Source organism: Macrosteles quadrilineatus, unplaced genomic scaffold, assembly GCF_028750875.1.
Source record: "Macrosteles quadrilineatus isolate MER2022 unplaced genomic scaffold, UCM_ALF_1.0 Scaffold_2__2_contigs__length_208266976, whole genome shotgun sequence".
NCBI lineage: Eukaryota > Metazoa > Arthropoda > Insecta > Hemiptera > Cicadellidae > Macrosteles > Macrosteles quadrilineatus.
The window spans coordinates 16009351-16036192 of NW_026542595.1; the positions used below are offsets into that span (position 1 = coordinate 16009351).

At 35.2% G+C, this 26842-nt stretch overlaps 1 protein-coding gene across 1 annotated transcript in view; it reads right to left on the minus strand.

Moving 5' to 3' along the window:
* Nucleotides 1-504: 504 nt before the first annotated feature.
* The window catches only part of LOC128983960 (neprilysin-1-like), a 100881-nt gene continuing 74543 nt past the window's right edge, over nucleotides 505-26842 (minus strand). The window contains exons 15-18 of the mRNA XM_054403239.1: nucleotides 21250-21401; nucleotides 11789-11950; nucleotides 2582-2658; nucleotides 505-1281 (exon numbers count right to left, since the gene is read on the minus strand). Of these exons, the coding sequence (XP_054259214.1) occupies nucleotides 1182-1281; nucleotides 2582-2658; nucleotides 11789-11950; nucleotides 21250-21401 (491 nt within the window). The 3' untranslated portion in view covers nucleotides 505-1181. The remainder of the gene's footprint in view (nucleotides 1282-2581; nucleotides 2659-11788; nucleotides 11951-21249; nucleotides 21402-26842) is intronic.

The window sequence follows — 26842 nt, forward strand, 5'->3', positions numbered from 1 at the left end:
AACTGTCCCACAGTTGGCCAACGTTGGCCCAACCATCTGTGCTACATGGGTAGTCTTGTTCTTATATGATTTGTAGGGCAACTGCTTACAAACAGTTGATGTCCTTATTTCAAAAACTGGAGAATATTTACCTAACGTTGTAATCATTACCCTCATAGCCAGTCAATTCTCTGTCTCTGATGTTAATAAATATTTTAGCTGGAGAAACTTCTGTAACAAGGTTTATTGTGTACCAATCAACAACCTTATAAATTACACACAAGGGAATTATAATATATATTGCTTTCAATGGTTTAACATGCTTACAATAACTATTGTTCCAACAGTAAAAAACTATATACATACATATATACATAAATCACAGTTTTGTCATAATAATTTCTATCTTAATCAACAGTAATGTACATTCAAAGGATACATATCAAAAGGACGTATAATCTATAGATTAAATGTATCTTTCTGTGCACAGTAAAAAAAAAAAAAAAAAAAAAAACAATCCTTACTCATACTGTATCCATCACATTTTTTCTTCAACTCGTTGATTACACACCAAATAGGAATGGGTGGTAGGGAATGATTACTCGGTCTGTAATTTCGGTAATGCAATCATTGATGCATATTTTCACCAGAGGTATTTTATTTTTAACATTGACAGTAGTAGTTAGTAGTACCGATTCACATAAGCAATTCTTGTTCTTTAGAAATTGAGAAATTTGTAAAACCCACCATGTAACAAGTTAATTTAAAATGTTGAAGAAAAAACATTTTCTTACAAAAGTTAATGTATGGTAATGGTTTAAATTAAATACAGAAAAATACACCTCAGTTTATCTGTTTTGAAATTGAATAGAATTTTTCTTATGCTGTTTCTAAAACAAAATGTTTTGTAATAGGGTTATTATTATTATTACTACGTAACATTATCCTACACAAAAGTAATAATTACAATAATCCATATATTTTATTATATGCTACACATCCATTATATTTTCTAAAAAAAAATGGCAATGATGGCATTAAAAGTCTTTATAAATATTATACCGTACCTACCTCAAAACATTTATTATTGTAAAATTCTTATAAAATCCATCAACAAACATTGCAACTTGATAAAAATGTTAAAACTTCGTAAAATAAATTTGTTTAGACCAGTATAAAATTAGTATATAATCAGTATATAATTAGTAAACTGAACACTTCCTAAACGGGTTCATATTTGTTCCAGGAAAGCAGCTGAATGCCTCAGCAAACGCAGGGAAGTTCATCATTATGCCATTTACCCTGAAATCATAATACATATCATATCAGCCAGGACTCGAAGAAAATACTATGCAAAACATTAAATATAGCTATAGGATTAGGCAAAATTATGGATACCCCTTCTTAGCTTCTCAATGGGTTACGCTACGAAAACTAAACTCTCACAACTTTATATTTGTACCATATGGGGTATTTTGGGGGCAGTTTGATTTTTATAAATTGTAAATCCCCATTGAGTGAGACCTCAGTTTAAAGGTTTTCATTATTGGGTTACACTGGAAAATTAAACTTAACACACCTTTAAATAGTATAAAAGTGCACTTTTTCGTCTCTATAACAATTTTGTCCAGGGTCCTAAAACAGGGTATTTTGGAGATGGCTAAAATGTTTTAAATGTATAGGCCCCATCGAGTGATGACCCTTCATTTTAAAGGTCTTCACTAAAGAAGAACATCAGTGGAAACCAACCTAGTACAGTATGGCGTAAGTTTACACTTTCATCAGTGAGAGAGACAGCACAAAAATGTATTTTTGATGTATTTGCCATTACATTTCGTACTGGGTTGAGATAGAGAATGCTGATGTTCTTCTGGTATGATGCTGAGTTATTATTTTCAAATACAGTAACTTTATTTAAGGGGGTTATAGATAGACCCGGGACCGATTTACTTTTTCGTTTTGAGTTTCCCAGAGACCAAAAACACCATGCGTTCAAATTCATATATATGTCCGATAGCACCATAACTCTAGGAAAAATGATCCGATTTTGATGTGGTACAAACATGTAAACCTATGTTTATTTGAACGAGTTCGCGAACCAGCATAATCGGACTATGGGAACTGGGGTTTAAGGGGGTTTTATGTGGTTAAAATATATTTTCCCCATATTTGACCCTAAAAACTCAAAGTATCATAATTTCTCTCCAAACCAATTTGTAGAACTTAAAAAAAAATTATATATCGAAGCCTTGTTGTATGCCCAAACGGTTACGGAGATAATTAAAAAAATTGTAAATTAAAAATTCCCATGTTATTCTTATGGAGAATAAATAAACTGTTGTAGTTTGCTTGTTTATGGATATATATTTTAACCAAATTTGGAAATTTTGTTTATTTAATACTAAGAAGCTATCAACATTGCAATAAAAAAAACACACCTCAATATGTTCCCTGCAACCATATAACCTATATCGTTGGTTCCCTGTAGCAGCAAACCTAAGTACTCACTAAAATTAATGTTATTTAAATGGAAATTCGCTTAGTCTGCAGGTTTGCTGCGGCGGGGGTATTTAAAAAATGATAAAAATATCAAAATAATTACCTCTCTGGGGGAGGTGTGTGGAAGTCCTTTTCAACAAGAATGATGTAATCCTCAGGGCTAATGTCACTGCAATACACCTGTTGACACAATTCAAAATTATTAACACACTAATGGTATGAACTAACAACTCTTTTAGTTATGCAAGTAAACAAAGATACAGAATAATTTTGAACTATCCATTACCAATGAATACAAACCCTTTAGGAAGCGCAATGCCTTTGTAAAAAATTCAGTCAGGAAATATTTGAATTTTTGATAGTTCCCGCGGCGGCCGCTAGGTTGTCTATCGCGAGCGTGCGGCTAAGTCAGCTGACTGAGTGAGAGAGAGTGAGACAAAGAATTGGCTTAGAGAGAGAGAGAGAGAGTGATAGAGTATCGCGGCGGGCGCACAAGCGATCGTAGTGGCAGCCGTGCAAAGCTCATTTTGGCTGCAAAATTCCAGTCTGACTATTCTCCATAAGCATTTTGCTTCTTAAAGGGTTTGTATTCATTGCTATCACTGATACAAAAACCAGCTGGGGCAATCTTTTGTAAGTTAAAAAAGGGCATCTGAATTTGTATTAGGTCGGTTCTGTAAATACATGAATATAATTACCTCATACTAACGTCACTGACTGGTAACAATATAAACAATCAAAGACTATGGCATTATTTTAAAATTAATACTTACAATGTTTACCTAAATGTTTTTGTATTGAATGCTTAATATATTTTAGTAAAATGTTTGTATAAGCTTTCCAGACATTTCAAACTGCCTAAACTCATAAAGAATTAATAAATTTTTTATGTATCAAGAAATAAGTCCATATGTTTTATTTATAACATCTGTCAGATGACTGGTTTACATTATTATGTTTTGTTTACTTTTTAGTTTAGTCTGATTTGTGAGTTCAATAAATTTTGTTTTGTTAATTATGTTTCAATATACTAAACTGGCGACGAGGATGGGATTGGATAATGGATCTCAAGCCTGATCGCTTTGATCCCCATACGAATCCTGCAAGTGTCGCACAGCTTTGGGGTACGTGGATTAAGCAATTAGAGAGGTATGCTTTAGCTGCAGACATTACCAATGATGTAAGGAAAACTGCACTACTACCTACTTAATCTAGCTGGTGAGGATGTGGCTTACATTTTTGACAGCTTACCACAACCTAATGAAATAACATACAAAAATGTGATAAAATTATTAACTAACTATTTCGCTCCTACGAAAAATGTCCTTTTTGAAATATTTAATTTTAGGAAGTGTCGTCAAGCAGAAGCAGAATCGTTTAACTCTTTCTATTCTCGGCTAAGAACATTAGCTAAGAACTGTGAATTCAAAGACTTGGATAGGGAATTAATTATGCAAATTTTGATTGGATGTAGAAGTGATGAGTTAAGGAATAAAATCTTGAAAGAACCTACTATTAAACTTCAGGATGTTGTTATTGCAGCTAAGTCAAATGAATTATTTAAAACTCAAAGTAAGGAACTTTCTTTTAGTAGCTCAAGTTTTGCCAATGCACATAAAATTGACCATTCAAACAGGAAATTTGCATTTAACAACAATCCAGCTCACTCTGATACGCCTAATGTGTGTCTTGGTTGTGGAATAAGCAGGGCCGTATTTCTAAATAGGCTAAGTAGGCTGCAGCCTAGAGCGGCAAAATTTAGGGCGGCAGATTCAAAAAATTAAAATAATTTTTTTTTACATGCAATATTATTTCCTTACAAATTCAAGTATACATATCATTTAAATAAAGCTTTTAGAACATTCTTATTTTCTATTTCGACATACGTATTATTACACAATCTAATATGTACAATCGCATTGCGCCAACACGCAGCAAGCTGCGATCTGGTGTTGGCAACACTGGAAGCTGGCGACTCTCAGGCGGGCTGCAGCTGGTGGATGTACGACCAGGAGCGGCAGCCACGACGCCGACGTGACAGCCGACAGCCCCCTCCCCACCGCTGACACTTACACTACCATACAGTCAGTCGGTGGTACAGGGTAGCGTAGTGCACAAAGCGGCACGGTGTTTATCAGTTGTTTTAGCAATTTCACCTTGCAGAACTATCTAAATTTAATTTAACAATTTTCCAGTATTAAAAGATATTCAATAGCACAGAAATGTATACATTTCTTATATATAAGAATGATCTCAAATGTATTTTATTTGACGTAACATTAACATTATAAATCCAAAAATTTATGATACATGTTATTTTGTATAGTATACAGGTGGAGTTGATTGGTATGATTGAGTGGAATGATTATATAGTAATAGTATTCGTAGGTTATATTTTATGTTTGCACGTGTATTTTCGATCGCCGACTACCGAGCGGTACTGTGCAGATCGGCAAAAATTAGTCTGTGCGCATGAATAACCAAATATTACCACGAGGTAGAGCGGGGGTAGTTTTCCTATAAATATGTTTTCAGCAGTAAATATATACATATACTAGCAGAGTACCCGTCCTTCGTACGGGGTTGTCATATAAGTATCAAATGCTTATAGCAGTTATGAGTGAGGACATGGTTTAAGAAATTTCGGTTCTTTTTGAAGTTCGTTCGCTACGCTCACTCACCTTTAGGTTGGAGCTCGTTCGCTGCGCTCACTTTCCTTCAGGTTAGCTCGTTCGCTACGCTCACTTGCCTTCAGGTTAGCTCGTTCGCTACGCTCACTCGCCTCCAGGTTGAAGTTCGTTCGCTACGCTCACTCACCTTTTGCTGTTGTCATAAATGTAAAAGAAATAATAGTGCTAGTGCTGCACCCTGTTGGTAATCCTTGTAACTTTAATGCTATTGAACATCACAGAACAGAACCAACTTGTTTAATTGAAACAGCTGTTAAGATTCAATAATTTCATTTCTCATAAGGTTAACATGGGAAACTCCAGAGCCACTGGGGCGGAGCCCGAAAGGATTTTTGAAATAAAAATATGCCTATATGTTAATCGGGAATGTGAGCTATCATCATGCCAAATTTCAGCCCGATCCGACCAGTAGTTTTCGCGTTTACTTTTCCCATACACACACACAGACACCACCTCTTTTTTATAATAGTATAGATAGATAGATAAGGGGCGGCATGAGGACTTGTAGCCTACAGGCGGCATAAAGGTAAATCCGGCCCTGGGAATAAGACATTTTAGAAGGGATTGTCCCCATCTTCAGACTATTTGTAATATTTACAAGAAAATCGGGCATCTAGCACGAGTTTGTAAAGGAGGGAAACCACGCCCCAATTAAAGAATATTTCAACCAAAAACATGGATCAAAAGGACAACGGGCTCATGCAGTTTCGTCAGAGGAAACCAATTGTGAACAAGAAGAAACGTTCCCTAGTAGCACAAATATATATTAAATACATATGAATAAATATATTTAAAATCTATTTTATATTATCTCAAGTGTGTATTAATGTCAATTTTATATAATATTTAAAATATATTATATATATATAAAATATGTTTTTGAATCTTTAAATATTAAAAGAATATGTTCCAATAATATATTTTAGTGAATAATATTTAAATAAAAAATGTATTTAATATCTCTTCCAAACATCCCATGAGGCCTAAACATAAAAACATAAAATAATGAAGATTTAGTATGAAAAACACAATTATCAGTTGAGTAAATTGATTAAATAGTTCATAAAAACAAATTTTGAAAAAATTACTGGATAAAATCTTTTTACTCGAACCTGGGTCCTTTGACTTATGAGCCTCATACCTTACCTCTGAGCTACTTGTGACTGTTGCTAGCATTCGTTTTCAAATGGTGAAAGAGCGGCCGTCAGTTGCAATGGTTGCAATACTTGAAAATTTTTTGATACTACAGTATAATATGATTCTGTTAATCTGTTTTTCCGTAATCCGTTTCTTAAACGGTCGCCAGCCGCTAGCACCCTTTTCTAGCCAATCATTAGAGATTTCTATGATCACATTCATTGTCACATATTGCAATTTAAAAAATAAAACCCATCAACACTTTTTTTTTTGTTTGACCCAAATGTAGCTGCCGAACATGTATACTGCCTCTTAACCATATGCGTAATTTTTTCTTTACGTGCATGATAGAGTGACACCATTCAGAGTACGTATTATTATTAACTTAATTTTAACGCAATAGCAATTATCATATAAAAAATGCATGTATAAATTGATAGACACTATAAAAAACAAAAAGATGCAAATTATTTATTTGCTAATTATAAAAGATTATAGGCTATAGCCTATATTCTACAAATATATTATTATTTTATTAATAAAAATAAATGACGTGTTTCAAAATATATCTATAAATACTTTAAATATATAATATAGTTTCAAAAATATTATATATATATATATTTAAAATATTCTCAACACATATTTTTTTTAAATATTTAATATTAAAAATATACATATAAAATATTTATATTATAGATTCTATACTTATTTGATCAATATATATATTATGAATCTATTTTATATATTCAAAACTTATATTTAATTTATGTTTTGCATTGCTTTTTGGTAATATTTTAAATATATATTTGAACTAGCTGTAACCCGCGGGCTTTGCCCCGTTTAACTTCTTAATTTTCAAGATTATCTTGTTCGCATGGCTCAATCACGTCCTGGTTGAAGTTTGTTCGCTACGCTCACTCACCTTTAGGTTGGAGCTCGTTCGCTACGCTCACTCACCTTTAGGTTGGAGCTCGTTCGCTACGCTCACTCACCTTTAGGTTGGAGCTCGTTCGCTGCGCTCACTTGCCTTCAGGTTAGCTCGTTCGCTACGCTAACTCGCCTCCAGGTTGAAGTTCGTTCGCTACGCTCACTCACCTTTTGGTTGCAAATTAGCTGTTGTCATAAATGTAAAAGAAATAATAGTGCTGCACCCTGTTGGTAATCCTTGTAACTTTAATGCTATTGAACATCATAGAACAGAACCAACTTGTTTAATTGAAACAGCTGTTAAGATTCAATAATTCCATTTCTCATAAGGTTAACATGGGAAACTCCAGAGCCACTGGGGCGGAGCCCGAAAGGATTTTTGAAATAAGAATATGACTATATGTTAATCGGGAATGTGAGCTATCATCATGCCAAATTTCAGCCCAATCCGACCAGTATTTTTCGAGTTTACTTTTCCCATACACACATACACACATACAGCAACCACCTCTTTTTTATAATAGTATTTGAATATATCAAACTGTTATTAAAGATATATTATTTATATATTTTATTCGAGGTTCTATCAAATACAACTTTAAATATATAAAATATTTATAAAATACATATTTGTGCTACTAGGGTTTCCACCTCAATCAAGTAACAAAATAACTCAGTACGTCCAGGAAGTTAATTGCTCTAAATTTCCGGAACTGTGTACAACTGTCAACATTAATAATCACAAAGTTCTAATGGAAGTTGATACTGGTGCAGGTGTTTCTATCATAGAAGGGGAACTATGGAATAAAATTTCTCGTAAAAACTGTAAACTGCAACCTTCTCCCTGGAAACTCAAGGATTACAGTGGTAAACCTGTAATGTTTTAGGTCAGACTAATGTTTATGTGAAATACGGTAAGTTCAATGGATTCCTTCCGTTAGTCATAACTGAAGGTAATATAAATAGTTTATTGGGGCGTAATTGGCTAAAAAGTCTTAATATTGAAGTAAACGGGGTAGCCTACTTTCACTCAACTGCCATGAATTTGATGTTCTAAGTAAAGCCCAGCCGGATGTTCAACATCTGAAAAGTGAATTTTCTGATGTATTTTCAAATTCTTTAGGGTGTTATTGAATTGAAATTTGACCAGAATTATAACCCAATTCACTTAAGAGCGCGCCCTTTACCTTATGCATTGCAGGCTCCAGTAGAAGAAGAGCTGAATAAGTTAGTTAATCAGGGAGTGTTAGAACCTGTTCAGGTATCGAATTGGACCACACCAATAGTTGTTTCCGTAAAAAGCAATGGTAAAATACGTATTTGAGGTGATTATAACAGAAAGTAAATGAAAGAAACGTCTTATAACACTTAAAACATATATTTACGCTTATATTGTTACTCACAAGACGGTAAATATACAAAAAAGATGGTAAGTGGTGATCAATTTCGATTGGACACTCCAATCATCATCAGACCCAATAGGCGAATGACAAGAATCTTGAATGGCGTCCTTACTTATACCCTATTGGCTACCGGAAGCACCGGCCAATACATTTTTATAAGTACAACTGGAATCAAAATGTATTTGTTCATTAATCAACTTATTTCTATTTTTACATTTTTCCTTATAAATATACAATTCTTCCCAAGCATTCATTACATATCCTTTCTTACAATTCTTTAAAATATCTAGACTATCCTCCAGTTTTCCTAGTGAGTGGCAATTTTTTAACAGGTGATTATAAGGCAACTTTAAACAAAGCCATCCATGATGCTCCTGAGCCGACTAACAAGGAACAACTGCAGGCATTTTTAGGGTTACTCAATTTCTATCACTGTTTCTTACCCAACAAAGCCAATCCAATGTTGCAGAACCTTTACATCGCTTATTGGACATAAATGTTAAATGGCAGTGGGAGGAAAAACATAAACTCGCTTTAAATGCTTCAAAGAAGCTCCTTTCTTCCGATAGTATACTGGCTCATTACAATCCCTCAAGCCATCTTATACTAACTTGTGATGCATCTCCTTATGGTATTGGTTGTGTGCTTAGTCAGGTTCGAGGGGAAAAGGAAGTTCCAATTGCGTTTTATTCCAGAATGAGTCAGTCAGAACGAAGATATGCTCAAGTATAGATACAGGGCCGGTTCTAGGAATTTTTCAGAGTTAAGCGAACACCCGAATCAGCGCCACTTAGAATCCCCCCTTACCACCCCACCCACAACCCTTGAACATTACTTAACTATATTTGTGAATTTTTTCCCAACGATTTTGGGAAGAACTTTTTTATAAGTTTAGGTTAGAAGAATACTTGCAATAAAAGACTATTTATTATTCCCACAAATTTAAAATTTTTACACTTTTACTCATCATATAAAATTTAGCAAAACCAAGGCCACACTAAAAAAACAGTCCGTAATGCTCGTCAAGCATGACGTCACTATAGAAGACGGCAATGGCGCAATGTTAGCCGTTTGCTTGTTTTAATCTTTCCTTGGAAAATAAATAAATAAATACCTACGTCATTGCCGTCGTCTATCGTGACGTCATGCTTGACAAGCATCACAGCCTAAGTTAACAATTTATTTCTAAATGTGAAAACGATTTTTACAGGATAACTTGGCTACGATATAAGTTTTTATAAAGCCTATTAGAATAAATATTACAATGAAAAACAGGTGTCGGTAGATGACAAGAGAGGAATTTTTAATTGAACACATTAAACATGTAGAAAACATGAAAAACCAAATTTATTACCTTGACAAAAAGAATAAAAAATTTTCAATTTGAACAGTTCAAAAGCTCTTAGCAGTTAAAAATTAATTTTCCTAGCTTTGATCTTGGCAAATTCTTTAATTGCTAAGTTGGTATCAATCTGGTTCAGAACAGGTGTACGTATACAACTAAAAGAGTGCAATACAATACAACGTAATGCTCTGCTCCAGGAGGGGAGAGTTATCAGAAGTAGAAGGGAGGGAAGGGGGGGAAGTTTCGGTGCTGCTCAGCACGAGACCTTACCGACAGACCGTCACCGCCCACCACCGCGTCGTGCAGAACGCATTATACCGTGCATAGTCGAACTGTTCGTGGGAAATTGTTATCTCTATCACTGTCACTGTCAAAACGTGTCGTTTGTAGGTTAAATTTAAATTAATTTAACTGTGATAACCTAACCAAACTTGCTGATAATGAAAATTTTTAATGAAGGTTTACTAGCCTAATAATGAAAAAATCGAGTCAAAAAGTTAATGCCTCCGGTGGGTTTTGAACCGGCTACCTCCGAATCAACAGTCCGGTGCACTATCCACTATACCACCGAGACCTACGGCTGGTCAACGTACCGTTGCGGTAATGGACTAATAGTGTTCGCTCGAGCAGTGGTGGGCGGTGGCGGTTTGTCGGCAAGGGTTAATCTGCGCGCTTGCTTATCTCGAGCATGAAATGAAACCCAAAGGCGCCGCATCGCTACCGATGCCGAGCGTCAGCTCACTACAAATCGAAACTGCAAATGGCTAACTTTGTTGTAGTCCTGTACAAATATACGCATTTTTCAAGTGCTGTTGGTACAAACAGAATAAATGCATTTATTGTGGTGCTTTGATACTTGAACTCTGAGCGAAAATAAACAAAATTACGTTTTTAAAAATTTGTTCCGTTGGTGCCACGGCGCCACTTTTTCGTGGCGCCATATGCGGCCGCGTAGTTCGTGTATGGGTTAAACCGGCCCTGAGTAGATAGGGAAGCACTTTCCATCATTGGAGGGATTAAGAAATTCCACAATTACTTATATGGGAGGCATTTTGAAATTAGAACAGATCATAAGCCACTTCTGGGTCTTTTCACTGTGGATAAACAAACACCAAACACACTGTCACCTCGAATGATTCGCTGGAGTATCCTTTTAAATGGATATAACTTTGATCTTGTATACAAACTGGGAATTTCTATTCCGAATGCTGATGGTTTGAGCCGTTTTCCATGTTCCTCCAATGCTGTTGATCAAGAGATAAATAAAACATATGGACTTATTTCTTGATACTTTAGTTTAGTCTGATTTGTGAGTTCAATAAATTTGGTTTTGTTAATTATGTTTCAATATAGGCCTACTAAAAAATTCTATCAATAACTTTCATCCAAACCAGATTAATTTTAAATAGGCACTTCCCACCAAGCTATAGACATGAGTTGCACATACAGCTCCTCATGAGCTGCACATACATCAGACCTGACCAAGCCAGAAGATTTATACTCTCAATGCACGGTGCTTTTGCGATAGGTAGGATGATAATGCCTGAGAAACCTTGTCCATTGATCAGCCCCTATGGTCTGCTGTACTTGCAACAGCGTAATAATTCTAAACTTCACTCCCAGTTTGAAGAACATGTCGGGTTTTATCTTTCAGCCATTTTTGTTGAACTCGCATAGATTGTTGTAAGTGAAAGTTAGGTTGTGTTACTCATCTTATGCTCGGTATATTTAGCCTTAGGGCCTCAAGGAATTAAATTATTTTAAATCACCTAACCTTCATCCCAAGACCTTGGAGATTTGCTTACCTGGCTAGCTTGAAGGAAGAACAGCTGGGAAGGAGACAATGCTACGAGACCAGGAAGTCTGTAGTCCGCCATTTTGTCATGCAAATTTTTCCAAGTTTCATAAGCAATTTGCAGTCCACTGACATCAGCCATGTTTTCATTGCGAGTAATGTTCCAATCAAACTGAAATATGTAGGTACCAATATTAGGCTTGTAACAGGTGAAATATTATGTTTCTTCAGATGGCCCTTAACTGAAAAAAACAAAATGTGCTTCTTAAAGGTATTTGTGAAGAGTTTCATAATATTACTCTGGTGGAAGCCAGGAAAGTTTAGTAGAGACCTCCATACAAGATATGGAATGCACTTAAACCATAAGGGAAAAATTTGGCTAGCAGACAAGATAAAAGAAGCAGCAACCTCAGCAACAAGACAGAATCCGTCATCATCACCGGGAACCGAGGACACCAGCAAGCAACCAGCACTGATAGACGTCATAGCAAGTCCTAAGCAGTCAACAGATGAACGTCTACATCGGGAAACGCTCCACTGGAAGTGCACCATCTATGTTAATGACTAATTTCATATATATGTATGACCATTGATTAATCTTTATATTTATGCTGTATGATTTATTTGTGATGATTAATTATCACATGTTTTAATATTGTAAAAGTGAGTAAATAAATATTGAATGAGACTTTGTACTGAAATTGACTATTCTTATTTTCGACTTTGATTATAATTGACAATTTAATAATCTAATAACTTGATCCATTTGAGGTTGATAGCTTAAGCTCTAATTTTAATTGTAGTTCAAACAGCAGATCTGTATGTAAAACACCAGGTATCTCAAAGAAAACAAAACCAAAACCAACTATCTCCAGTTTACGTGTCTTGCATTTAAATGTGCAGTCATCAAGAAATAAATTGAATGATTTAGATGTTGTTTTAGATTATGCTAAATGTGATATTGTCCTCAATACATGATGTTCTTGAGGGCGGAGGCTTTTCTTGGGTCACCTTCTGCGACCTTAGCAAAGGCCTTCGATTGCGTCGACCATCGGATGCTTTTGAGCAAGATACAGCACTACGGAGTCGGTGGGGCTGCCCTTAACCTATAAAATTCTTATTTAAGCAACAGAAGACAAGTGGTGTGTGTCAAGGGCGAGCGGTCAGCTATGCCTAATGTAGTGTGCGGAGTCCCGCAAGGGTCCATACTTGGGCCGTTTCTATTTTTAGTATCGATTAACGATTTGCCTAATAATGTTCTCTGTGATTCTATGCGACGGGGTCAGTATTCAAAAGAGACAATGTTGGTTCTTTGAAAATGCGAAATGGTTTCACTCCTACCATTTAATTTAGAAACAAAATTGAACTATATTATTTAACTTGATAATAGTACATTTTTGTTAACTTATACTGGGAATACTTATTTAGGCTACCTACAATACAAAACCAATGATAGATTTTAAGGTATAATAAAAGAATGTGTTAAATGGTTTGCACTGTAAACGAAAAGCTATTACAACTAAAGTTCCAAACCAAAAAATAGAAAAAATAGAAATAAATATGGAAAGTAGGGTAATTTTCTAACATATTTAAGTGAAATTATAATCAGGCAAAAGGAAATTTGCTCAGTTTATATTAACGTTTATACAAAATTAAATAAAAAAAAACCTCAAAAAACTCAGGATAAGGGCCCCTAGGTTGATACGACAATGATTATAGAATCTTAATTATTTCCTATATCCATGAATGATTTCTTTTACAACAAAAAATAATTCCCTGTAAAATATTATTACAGCGTTTCACAAATATTAGAACAGACTCAGTATAATAGATCCATAAAGATAAACAAATGAAGTAACTGAAAGAATCATATACTTATGAAATTACATTAACATATGGTTTGACAGCTCCATTTAAGTAATGTTAAATAATGTTTACATTCGGGCTAGTGACATCATTATTTTAAATTTATAATCCTTACCCTCTCTGTTCTATTCGTGCAGTATTTAATATGTTTGAACCAGCTGTGTGGAATTGTGAAATCAATATTCATTTGACAGTTAGTTAGTTCTGCTTGTTTACATTTTTAAACTTTGTAGGTTTGTTCTTTGTTACCATGGATACCATCAATCAATATTTACTTTTAAATCTCTCACCTCAAATTTTTGAAAGCCCACGGGGCATAGCCCTAGGACAATATCGAAGCGGGAATAGTTCTATATGTATCCTCAGAGCTGTAGCTTCATTTGTGTGCAATTTCAGCTCAGTCGGTTTAGTAGTTTTTGAGATTATCTCATACAAACACACAGACACACAGACGCACAAACAGACACCACCTCTTCTTTATAATAGTGTAGATAAGCTTATTTCTGGATATATGTTGATAAAACCTGGCCAATTTCTTATTTTATACTAAGCTATTAATATTCTACTAAAAGACACACTTTATTACCCTCTCCCCGCCTGTAACAGCAAACCTATAGGTACTCGTAAAACCTGATGATGTTTAAATGGATTTATAAGTAAAGCTTTTTGTTCTCTTGATGATTTTTTTCATATAAATTTTAATTTAATCTTTTATGAGCTTTGATTTAGTGATGCTTTGGTGAGTAGTTGAAGTTAATTTATAGACAATAGACAATAGACAAAGCTTTATTGTACATGACGCCTGATACAATAATTTCAAACGTAATTCCCAAGCTGGTACATGGTCAATTTATATCTAGGTTCCTTAATCTAATTATACCCTAACAAGAGTAAAAACTATTAAAATTTATCTATAAAAAACTTCTGAATTTTGTAATACGCTTTCTGGCTCAAAGTCTCTTTCAGCTTATATGTAAAATTTGATTTTAATAAAGTTCTATATGAATTAGGTAAATGATTGTAGATTTTTAATCCCATGTTGGAATTTTGAACCAGTTTTGCCCAGTTTCAAATTTTGTTTGAGAATGTTTGTGATATTGAAAAGTTTTGTTATTATTTCTTGTTTGATAGTTATGATTTATTTTATATTTTTCATAAGAGAAAGGATTTGCATGAACATACTTTGCTATTTCAAATATATAAAGAGATGGTAATGTTAAAATGGAATGTTTTTTGAAAAAAGGTTGACAGCTTTTTTTAGACTTCTGGTGAAAAATAGTTCTGATAATTGACTTTTGGCAAGTGAACACTTTTTTGGCCTCTGCAGAGGTCCCCCTTAGAGTGACGCCATAAGCCAACAAATAATGAACATATGCATGATATACTGTCAAGCAGACTTCTAGCGGCGTGATCTTGGATAGTACACTTAGTGAATACCTTGTTGACCTTAATTTTTTATTTAGATGATGAATGTGGTCGGACCAACTTATAGTCCAGGAGCAAACTGCACATATCCAGCTTCCGTGGGATTTTTTGTGAAGCAAATGTGTGACTATGTGAAATCTCTTTATTATATGTCACATAATGGTGTAGTACCGGGTGTTTACCCTCAAATTGCGGGGTTTGGTTTTTATGACGTCGTAAATCCAAGATGGCCGCCATGTGTGACATCTATTCACTAAATTCATAGTAACTCTTTTCAGAGTAAAATAATCGAATTTTAATTTACACCATTGAATTCAGCTCAAAAAATCAAACAATTTGGTGTTTTGAATCATTGCTCTATGACCATTGGTTACCGAGATATTGAAGGCGGAAAACACAGAACATTGTCGCCATGTTATCCTTATAGGGAAAAAAATAAAATTGTATATCTAGCTTATTACTCAGCATATCTTAATAATAATTGGTATGTGGCTTCATTTAGTAGAGATCTACTTGAATATGGCCTAAAATCCCCCATTTTTACATTTCCGTGGCAGCAAACCTGCATACTAACTTCCAATGTTATTCTTATGGACAATTTTTTGCATGCTTGTTCATGAACATACTTTGAGAAATGATGATGTGTGGCTCCATTTTAATTATTTATTGAAGCATATGTAATTCGTTGAGTATACAGGTCTGCTGCTACGGGTAGGTCTGCTATAAACAAATTATAGGCATTAGAAAATAAAATAAATTAGACTATAGTTGTGAGGCATATGTAATTTTGTAGGATTTTGAATTAAGCAATTGTATGATTGTTGGCGATTGATAGGTAATGACATGTAGAACCGTGTACTACCGAGTATTTTGTCTGAAAATGTGGCCAAGCTGGTGTTTTCGGTCGCCATCTTGGATTCGCCATATTGGATGTTAATAACGTTTTTATACAATGCTAGTGTTGTGACACATCATTATGAACTAAATTTTCACGCTGATTTCAATGCTGAAATATGTTTTTAAATATATTTTTTCGTTTTGAAGATTCAAATAAAAACTATGATTGGTGGTGATAGATAGGTAGTGACATAGAATCGTGTACTACCGGGTGTTTTGTCTGAAAGTGTGGCTAAGCTGGTGTTTTTGGCCCCCCGTCTTGGATCTACCATATTGGACATTAATATAATTTTTTAAATGTAATGCTGGTGTTGTGACTCATCATTATAAACTATAGATGTTTACGCTAATTTCAATTCCGAAAACCGTTTGTAAATATCGTCTTTCGTTTCGAAAATATATTGAAATGAAAACTCCCCCCCCCCATACATCTTTTACGGACGTTTCGTACTTTGATTATTTTTCTCATATATCCAGTTCTTATTATCGCTTGCAATTCGTTATAGTATTCAGTGATGTAAGGGCTTTTATTTAAGCTATCGATCATTAAAATCGGACGAGTTAGAGTTGAGCTATGAACCACAACACAATATTAAATCTAACTTTTTCCAAATCAGTTTTATGAAAAGATTTATATCTCGGTTTGTTAATACGACAAAAGGTTCATTCTAGTCTTAAATTACTCAGTAAATGTCTGGTTTAAAATGTTATTAATCACTAAATGAAATCTGACTAATTGAAAATGAGTCATGGGCCTTTATTTAACATTAATAATTATTTTTATTTAGAAATTTTTCTTTGGTTAAAGCAATTAAAGACATACAGGGCTGGTCATCAGGGTTACAACATTTGTTTGGTGTAAGTACAAAGTAAATGATGTGTGATGAGGCATATAAGACTAAAAGGTGCCACGTCTAAAAATTGTAACACTGATGACTAGCCCTGTATGTCTTTAACCAAAGAAAGTTTTGGACATAAAAATAATTTAATGTTAAATGATGGTTAATGACTCATTTTAAAATAACTTAGTCAGATTTCATTTAGTGATTAATAAAATGTTAAATCAAACATTAACCAAGTAATTTGAGATCAGGAAGAACTTAGTGACGTACTAATAACCCGAGATATACATCTTTTAATAACAACAGAACTTTTTTTCTTTTTTTTTCTGAACTCCTGCATCAATCTTTGCATATTTCCAAACTTTCTATTTATTGCATTGTTATTTATTTTTGTTAATATAGTATATCCTGTTGTTATTGCATTGTTATATCTTGTTCTTGTACGGAGTTATCATATTGTTATTTTTCTGCAAGTTTTATCTGTTTTAGCGAATTTCCCATATAGGGAATAAGCTATTACCGTAGGTCTCATGGTAAGACCTAGACCCGAGACCGATTTACTTTTTCGTTTTGAGGTCCCCAGAGGCCAAAAACACCATCCGTTCAAATTCATATATATATATATATATATATTTATATATGTGTCCGTTAGCGCGATAACTCGAGCAAAATTGATCCGATTTTGATGAAATTTGGTACAAACGTGTAAACCTACATTTATTCGAACGAGTTCGCGAACCAGCATAATCGGACCATGGGATCAGGGGTTTATGGGAGGTTTTATGGGGTAAAAATGGGTTTTTCTCATTTTTGACCCTAAAAACTTTAAATTTCTAAATTTCTCTCTAGACCATTTTGAAGAGCTTAAAAAAACAAATATTTTAGTATATTGAAGTGTTTTTGAATGTTCATTGACTACGGAGAAAATTAAAAAAATTGTAAATTTAAAATTCCCATGTTATTCTTATGGAGAATAAATAAACGGTTCTGTTGTAGTTTGCTTGTTTATGGATATATTTTAATCAAATTTGGCAATTTGGTTTATTTCATACTAAGCTATCAATATTTCAATTGAAAAAACACACCTCAACATCTTCCCCGTAGCAGCAAACCTAACTACTCACTAAAATTAATGTTATTTAAAAATGGAAATAAATCTGAAAATTTATAGGGAATATTTTAGTAGAAATCAAGCCGGGTAAATGGAAATTCGCTTAGTATGCAGGTTTGCTGCGACGGGGGTATTTTATGAAGTATGTTCTGCCTCTTTACTGAAGTTTCACTCGGCTACTGGCATCATTGTTATTGTTCCTATACTGGTTTTGTTTTTCGAATATCTCGTTTTGTCAACTTGTTCAGATAGTTTGTTATTTATAGTTGTTACTTATAGTTTGTTATTCATAGTTTGTTATTTATAGTTTGTTATTTATAGTTGTTACTTATAGTTTGTTATTCATAGTTTGTTATTTATAGTTGTTATTTATCTTTTTATGTCTTGTATTGAAGTCTTGTTTTCCAGTTTTTTTTCACTACTTTTGTACTGGCCTGTGATTTTTTCTGCTTCTTCCGTATGTAAGATTATTGTATTATTCATGTAAAAATGGTGCAACTGTTAACAAATAAATAAATAAAATAAAATAAACAGATTTGTAATAAGTTAAATTTAATATTGTGTTAGGGTTCGTAGCTCGACTCTAACGCTCTAACTCAACCGAATTTAAAGATCAATAGCTCAAATGAAAGCTCATACATCACTGAATATCTTAAGACTAGAACGATCTGCAAGCGTTAATAGGAACTGGAGATATAAGAAAAATAATCTTAAAAATGTTCAAAGTACAAAACGTCCGTAAGAAATGTAAGGGGGAGAGTTTTTATTTGAATATATCTTCCAAACGAAAAAATATATTTAAAAACATATTTCAGCATTGAAATCAGCGTGAAAATTTAGTTCATAATGATGTGTCACAACACTAGCATTGTATAAAAAAGTTATTAACATCCAATATGGCGAATCCAAGATGGCGACCGAAAACACCAGCTTGGCCACATTTTCAGACAAAATACTCGGTAGTACACGGTTCTACATGTCATTACCTATCAATCGCCAACAATCATACAATTGCTTAATTCAAAATCCTACAAAATTACATATGCCTCACAACTATAGTCTAATTTATTTTATTTTCTAATGCCTATAATTTGTTTATAGCAGACCTACCCGTAGCAGCAGACCTGTATACTCAACGAATTACATATGCTTCAATAAATAATTAAAATGGAGCCACACATCATCATTTCTCAAAGTATTTTCATGAACAAGCATGCAAAAAATTGTCCATAAGAATAACATTGGAAGTTAGTATGCAGGTTTGCTGCCACGGAAATGTAAAAATGGGGGATTTTAGGCCATATTCAAGTAGATCTCTACTAAATGAAGCCACATACCAATTATTATTAAGATATGCTGAGTAATAAGCTAGATATACAATTTTATTTTTTTCCCTATAAGGATAACATGGCGACAATGTTCTGTGTTTTCCGCCTTCAATATCTCGGTAACCAATGGTCATAGAGCAATGATTCAAAACACCAAATTGTTTGATTTTTTGAGCTGAATTCAATGGTGTAAATTAAAATTCGATTATTTTACTCTGAAAAGAGTTACTATGAATTTAGTGAATAGATGTCACACATGGCGGCCATCTTGGATTTACGACGTCATAAAAACCAAACCCCGCAATTTGAGGGTAAACACCCGGTACTACACCATTATGTGACATATAATAAAGAGATTTCACATAGTCACACATTTGCTTCACAAAAAATCCCACGGAATACAGTTTGCCCCAAGACTATTAATCTTTAGTCTAAATTTATACCTAAAAACTTAACAATTTTTGTATTACTGATTGTGGTGTCTGTAACTCTGTTTCTGAGTTTAAATTGAAGAATATTAGTTTTACATTCATTTAATTTCAGACCATGGCTCTCAAACCACTCATCGATTTTTTTAATTGTGCTGTCAAAAGTTAATTTAAGTTCACTTAGTGTTTTTCTTTTTAAAAGAGCTGTTGTGTCATCGGCATACAAAGTGAAAGCACAGGAATTTGTGGAAAGGCAATTAGGCAAGTCATTAATAAATATAATAAATAATAAAGGCCCAAGTATGGAACCTTGGGGAACACCATATGTAACGCTGGCCCAGTTAGAATAATATAATCATATTATTCAATATTATTGTTATTTTTCATAGTTTATATTGATTAGATGCTGAATGTTATTTCTTTATTTGTTATATTTTATTCTGTTATATTTTATTCTGTTATATTTTATTCTGTTATATTTGTTAGTCTGACAAGTAAACTATTTCTTTTAATACAGCATACGGTATTACTATATTTCTTATGTTCTTTGACGTTTTCTATAGCAATGTAATGTTGACAAATGACAATAAATGGATTCTGATTCTTAAAATGTTTCAGATTTTCATTGAATAGCCAACCAATTAGCTGTTGTCCTTCTTTGCTATTACTCATTTTGAAAATTTCATCAAAGCCATTGATATGTTGCGTCGATTCCTTGTTTGAAATTGGCTCAACATATTCCTGATTGACCATATCCTACATTGTGGAAAAATATCCCTACCGCCGCCACAGGAAACCTACAGACTAAGGGAATTTCAATTTGTCTGATTTTAACTAAAATATTTCCAAAAAAGTCACATTTATCCCCCATTTAAAACAACATTAGATTTAACGATCACTTAGGTTTGCTTCTACCAGGAAGGGAAGAAGTGTTTTTTGATAAAATGTAAATAGTATGGGATGAAATAAATAGATTTTCCACACAGTTTTCTTTTTCTCCCTAAGAATACCATATTAAATTTTGATGTACAGTTTTTTTTAATTTCTCTGCAACAGAATTACGTTTCAGAATAAGTACAAAATTATTTTTTGCTCTACAAAATGACCATAATGAAAATTACGCATTTCCATGTTTTAAGGGTGATAATTTCAAAACCCTGTTACACCTTGTTCCCATGCTGGTTCATGAACTCGTTTAAGTTTTTTTCTGCCCCTATAACTTCAAGCCAAATTTCAGCAAATCGGACAAAAGTTACTTGAGTTATCGCGTTCACAGATAAATATCTGTAAAAATTTGAACAAATGGTGTTTTTGACCTCTTTGAGCATCAAAAACAAAATGAGAAAGTAAATCGGTTCCGGGTCCAGGTCTTTTCGTGCCACCTACAGTAATAGCTTCTTCTAATAGGGAAATTTGCTAAAACATACATGGGAAAACATGTTTAAAAATTTTCACGTTTGAAGAACTCTTAAATTACACCAGCAAACCCTCTCTGTAAGCCACTCTTGAACATGGGTATTGGGTTTCTTGGCTCATTCTTTGATGCCTAGTAGTGCTATAAATGTATGAATCACCTGGACGTCAATGGTGTCTCCCATGAAGCTGATTTGGTGCTTGAATGCTGCCCTGTACTGCTTGGCCAAACACTCCAGCCTGGCTTCCAGCCTCAACTTGGCCTCTGGAGTCATCCAAGCATTGCGACGACCTCTCTCATCATACTCCACCCCTTAAACAACACAGCGTACTATACCGTATCTATAAAATATAAAAGTCACTAATTCTCCAACTTCCAGACTAGCTAGAAGGCTGAAATTTGGTATATTCATTATTCAGGTCAAAAATAGGAAAGATAATGATAAGTTTTCATAATCATTTTGGGTGTTATTCTCAATGACATAAAGTTTTTTTTGCTACAGTATTTGTTTATCATATACCATTTGTTTGAAAATTCTATCCATACCATAAATTTTTGAAATGTTTGTTTTTGTTTATTTTTTATCATGATTAATATATTCCTCGTTAACCTATTTTGTAAAACAGTTAATTTCTACATTTAGAATCCATGAGGCCACCGGCTCCTCTCACCAGAGAGGCCCCTCTATATTCTGATTCTTCGAAGGTAGGAACTTATAAGGGTTTAGAAATACACGTAGTAGCTTCAACTCGATGAATTTACCTTTTTGTTTCCAACATTCCGATGGGAAAAAAACCCAGGAGACTAGCTAGTAAATAAGTCTATTATTTTTTGTTTTTTATAATATTAGGTGTCTTAGGTAGGAATGAGCATTGATAGGTCAACCATCGATGTTTACCACCAATGGTAACATCGACGTCAACCATCGATGTACCGATAACATCGTTGCAAAAATATTGATGTTTTTGGGACTAAAACATCCGTGTTTTGTCAGTTTTTTGTCTGTTTTTTATACTCTCCATTAATGGAAAATATCTATGTTTCAATACCTGGCCAAAAACATCGGTAACCTACCATCGATGTAAAAAACATTGAACATCGATAGAAAAATATCGATGTTCCAAAAACATTGACTATCGATGCACATCCCTAGTCTTAGGTCGGGCCATAAATTTATCATTTCTTTCGGGTTGAGTCGAAAATGTTGAACTTCGGGCATTGGATCAAGGTCGGGTAGTTTTGGAAATAATTAATTAATTGATATACTTTAATTGGTTTATACAATATCTGTAATTGTGGCCACATAGAATGAGTCTTCTGCGGTCACAGTAAAATCAAGGACATCTGCCGCGGTCGCAGAGGGATCGTGAACGTCTTCTACGTTCAGGGCAAAATACGGTAGTGAACATCATGCACGATCGCTGAGACATCATCTTCGTCCTCTGCAGCTGCTGCGAAATCATGAATGTGTGTCTCCTGTGGTTGCGGAAAGCAGTATTTCGCCAGTTCTATTTACAATCATATTTAATTTATTTTTAATTTATTTTCATTTATTTCCCACGGTTAAACCAATTTTACAAATTTGTCTACATCAAGATGATAATAACATATTATAATATGATAACAATATATTATCCTATATATTATGGTCTAAGAACCTTCTTCAGTGAAATACCAGCTTTCATTTTGAGCAATTGATTACTAAGATCAGATGTACCTGAAGTACAATGCTGAATCACAATCAACAATAAAATTATTAATATTTTAGCACTTATCTGCCATCAATGTTACATAACTCCATTTTTATTTAAGTAATGCCATTTAACTAACGCAACTACATGTCTTGGTCCTAAAATAGTTCTACTCCTCAAAATAAAGGCTTTAATTTGAGAAGTTGAAGATTTGAATCAGTTTCAAGATACTGTCTCTGTTACTCAATTATTACCGGTACTTACTTACTTTCCGTGTCCGGAAATCAGACTTCGCTTTTAAAAAAATTAGCTATGGCTTTGTCATTTGCTTGTAAAATATCATCTAATGTGCAGGACTGGTCTTGGCGTTGACAGATCAGCAGATGGCCAGGATCCTGAACAGCACCACACGCACACAAGATGTTTTCTTCGTCTGGTAAGAGACCCCATTTCTGCATGTTTGTCTTGCATTTTGGTACCTCGACCCTGATTCGATTTAGGGTCTTCCACACCGTGTAATGCAGGCCTCCACCAGGAGCCAGTTCCTCCCTGGCTTGTATGGGAAGGTTAGTCAACGTGGCCTCCCACCTTGCCACCCAATTGCTTGAGAGTGATCCATCCAGGACTCATGTCCGTGATAAAAAGCTCTTTCTGGACCGAAGCTCTGCAGGTTGGTGGCCGTGTAATGGGTGATGAGGGTCTGTCTCTTGCTTAGTCCTTTCTGCGTTGGCAGCGACATCACGTCGGATTGATGTAGGGGCGATCCCTATGATAGGATAGAGTTTGTGTACTGGGGTTGGTTTTAAACACCCAGTTACAATCCGAGTCATGTCATTGACTGCAATGTCAACCTTTTTTGCATGTGACGATGCATTCCATACTGGTGCAGCGTACTCCGCAGCCGACACACTGAGAGCTAAAGCTGAGGTTCTGAGGACATTAGGGTTAGCACCCCAGTATCTGCTGGTGAGCTTCCTGATGATATTATTCGCTGAGACTTTACCTCTTGTCGCAATACAATGTGCCTTAAATGTCAGTGTGCGGTCCAGTATGACACCAAGATATTTGGGTGTAGGACAATGCTGAAGATGGTCTCCCCGCCACCTCACATTCAACTCACGGCCTGCTTCTCTATTGTTTAGGTGAAAGGCACAGACTTGGGTCTTAGCAGGGTTCGGCTTGAGGTGATTTGTGTCATAGTACTGGGAAAGTTCAGAGTCATAGTCAGCTTCTGTTCCACCTCTTCAAAACTCCTACCTTGTGCCGCCACCGCCGTATCATTGGCATATATATATACTGACGTGTAGCGTTTGGCAACGGTTGGTCATTAGTGTATATGTTATAAAGAGCTGGGGCTAAGACGCTACTCTGAGGCAATCCGTTTCTTTGATTCCTCCATTTACTTTTCTTGCTTTGAAAGGACACAAAAAACCGCCTGTTATGAAGAAAAGTGCTTATCATTGAAGTCAGCTGATAGTCTTTGGTAATGCTGTACACTTTTCCCAAGAGTCTTCGATGGTTTACGGTATCGTAGGCAGCTGTTAAATCTACAAAAGCGATACCCGTGATCTGTTTTCTCTCAAACCCATCCTCAATGTGCTGGGTCAGGTTTAAAACTTGGCCACAACAAGACTTGCCTGCTCGAAAGCCTGCCTGTTGTGGAATGATCTTTTGTTCTAGAAAATCAGCGATTCGATTGAGTATCAGTTGTTCTAAGATTTTATATGTGTGGCATAAGAGAGAAACAGGTCGAAATTTCTTAGGATCGTTTGGATCTTTCCCAGGTTTTAGCAGTGCAGCCACACGAGCTTTTCTCCATGCATTTGGTATATGCATTTGGCTTACGCACATGTTCATGAAGCTCAACAACCATTGCATGGCATTTTTACCTAGGTTCTTTAGTTGTTCGACTCTGATCTCGTCAATACATGGAGCTCTATTATTCTTTAAGCTGGTAATGACTGCAGTTAGCTCGGACATGGTGAATGGTTCTTCCAGGAAGTGATTCTCACTTGCCATATCACGCACAACAGGCTCCCGGTATTTCCTTCCATAGGTTTTTTCATTTAAAAGAAGGTTGGTAGCGACTTGATCGGCAGTAACTGTTGTAAAGTTGTCTTTTGGTTTTGTCGCATCTCCATTTATGTTCTTGAGGAACTTCCAGGCTCGTCTGCTGTTCACCTGCATATCTAAACTCTCCACAAGATCACACCACTTAGTTTTGCGATTTTCGGCAATGACTGACATAAGCTCTTCACCTGCTAGAAGTGTGTCCTCAGTAAAGGGATCATTGTCAAAGATACCTTGGTATCGTTCTAGCAGTGGCTTTGCCTCTTCAGAGAGTCCTACGATGTAATGGGTTCGACAGCCTCTATAGGTATGATTTTTCTCAAAATCTGTTGGACAAGCTTGACGAAGGAGTCATACATATCAGGTTGTGGAGGGATATTGGCAATTTATCTGTCAATGATCTCCCTAAAACCCGTCCAGTGGGCCTTTTTGAAATTAAACCTGCGCCTTAGAGGAACACCTTCAGGGTTAACAACAGCACTAACGGTGCATACTATAGGTCTGTGTTGAGTTCGGGGAATCGGGTCACCTGCAGACTTTTCACACTGTGAGGCAATCCTGCTGCTCACAAAGATGTTGTCAGGGTTATAACCTCTCTTCCATCTACCACTGTTAAAGGAGCAAGGGAGCTTAGGATCGTGTATGAGCTGCAGGTCATTTGCCTCAGCCCAGGTTTCAAGTTTTGTTCCATTTTCACTTGTCTCTTTGTATCCCCAAGCAATGCTCTGACAATAAAAATCCCCCAAGACGAAATTAATGTCATTATAGCATAGATTATTGGGCTCTGTAAATACTTACTGAGATTCGGGAGGCTTATACAAAGAGGTGACACTGTACTGTGGTGTCTTGGCCGTTAGTATCTTAGTATTGTTCCTCTCAGTCAGCGAAGCTGAGGTGATGTCAATGTATTACCTGGCAAAAACAGCGCTACCATATTGATCATGAGGTCTCTCTAGAATAAGTCTGATTCCCTCTAGGTTCATGTTGGGTCTAGGTTTTAAAAGGCCCCGGTGTGTTTCTTGCACAAGAAGGAAGTCGCATTCGTGCGTCTTGCACATATCAGACACTAATATTTATTTGTCTCTCAATATTCCCTCGATATTAATCGAGATCGTTACTAATGGCCTTGAAAAAGACTGTTTAGGCAGATTCATTTTTCGAAGTATTCCGGTTGTAGAAGGATTTGCCGCTGGCATGTCAGCGTTGCCCGGGGTGTGCCCGATTGTGATGTCGTTCTTAGCGTGTAATGGTCACAATCTTCGGGGAGGCTCCTTCTGTGCACCCCTATTATTACCGGTAGGCTACCATTATTGACAATTTTATTTTGACCCGGGAAACGACGAGTTTTGCTGCTAATATTGTATTAATTGTGATTATATTAAATAAAAACTATTATAATATTTAACTTATGAGGTTAGTGCAAGCCTCTCCTTAGCTGAAATAAAATTATTCACATTCTTACGGGTAAGTTGTCTTCTATTCTTCCTAAAAGGTCATAAAAAGAACGTTTCGTCTCCCGGAAACACCCAAAAAACTTCTTGTCATCCTCTCTGAGATTATCATACAAAAACTTAAGAATACTCCTGAAGGTCTTACTTTAGTAATGGATGGACTCCCAATACTTTTGTTTTGTCTACGTTTAGGACGCTAGTAAAAGAAAAATAAATAGTTCAGCTTCTTTATTTAACTACTACATCATTCACACTGAGAAACTACATGCAAGTCTGTATGAAATTCGGTTGGACGTGTGACCTCGCCACACTTTTCGCTACCCCTAGCTACACCTGTGGTCACCCCAAGCGACTGAGCAGTCGCGGTCGCACGCCACTCAAGTGGCCGCGCATAATAGGGCTCTTAGTTGTACAAAGTTTAATATCTCTAATTCAGTATTTTCTAACAACTATAAAATTTGGAGGTCGCTTAGCTTATTTGATTTGACAATAACTTCTAAATGGTGAGTAAATCGACCAAAGTGGATGTGATACTCTGAAA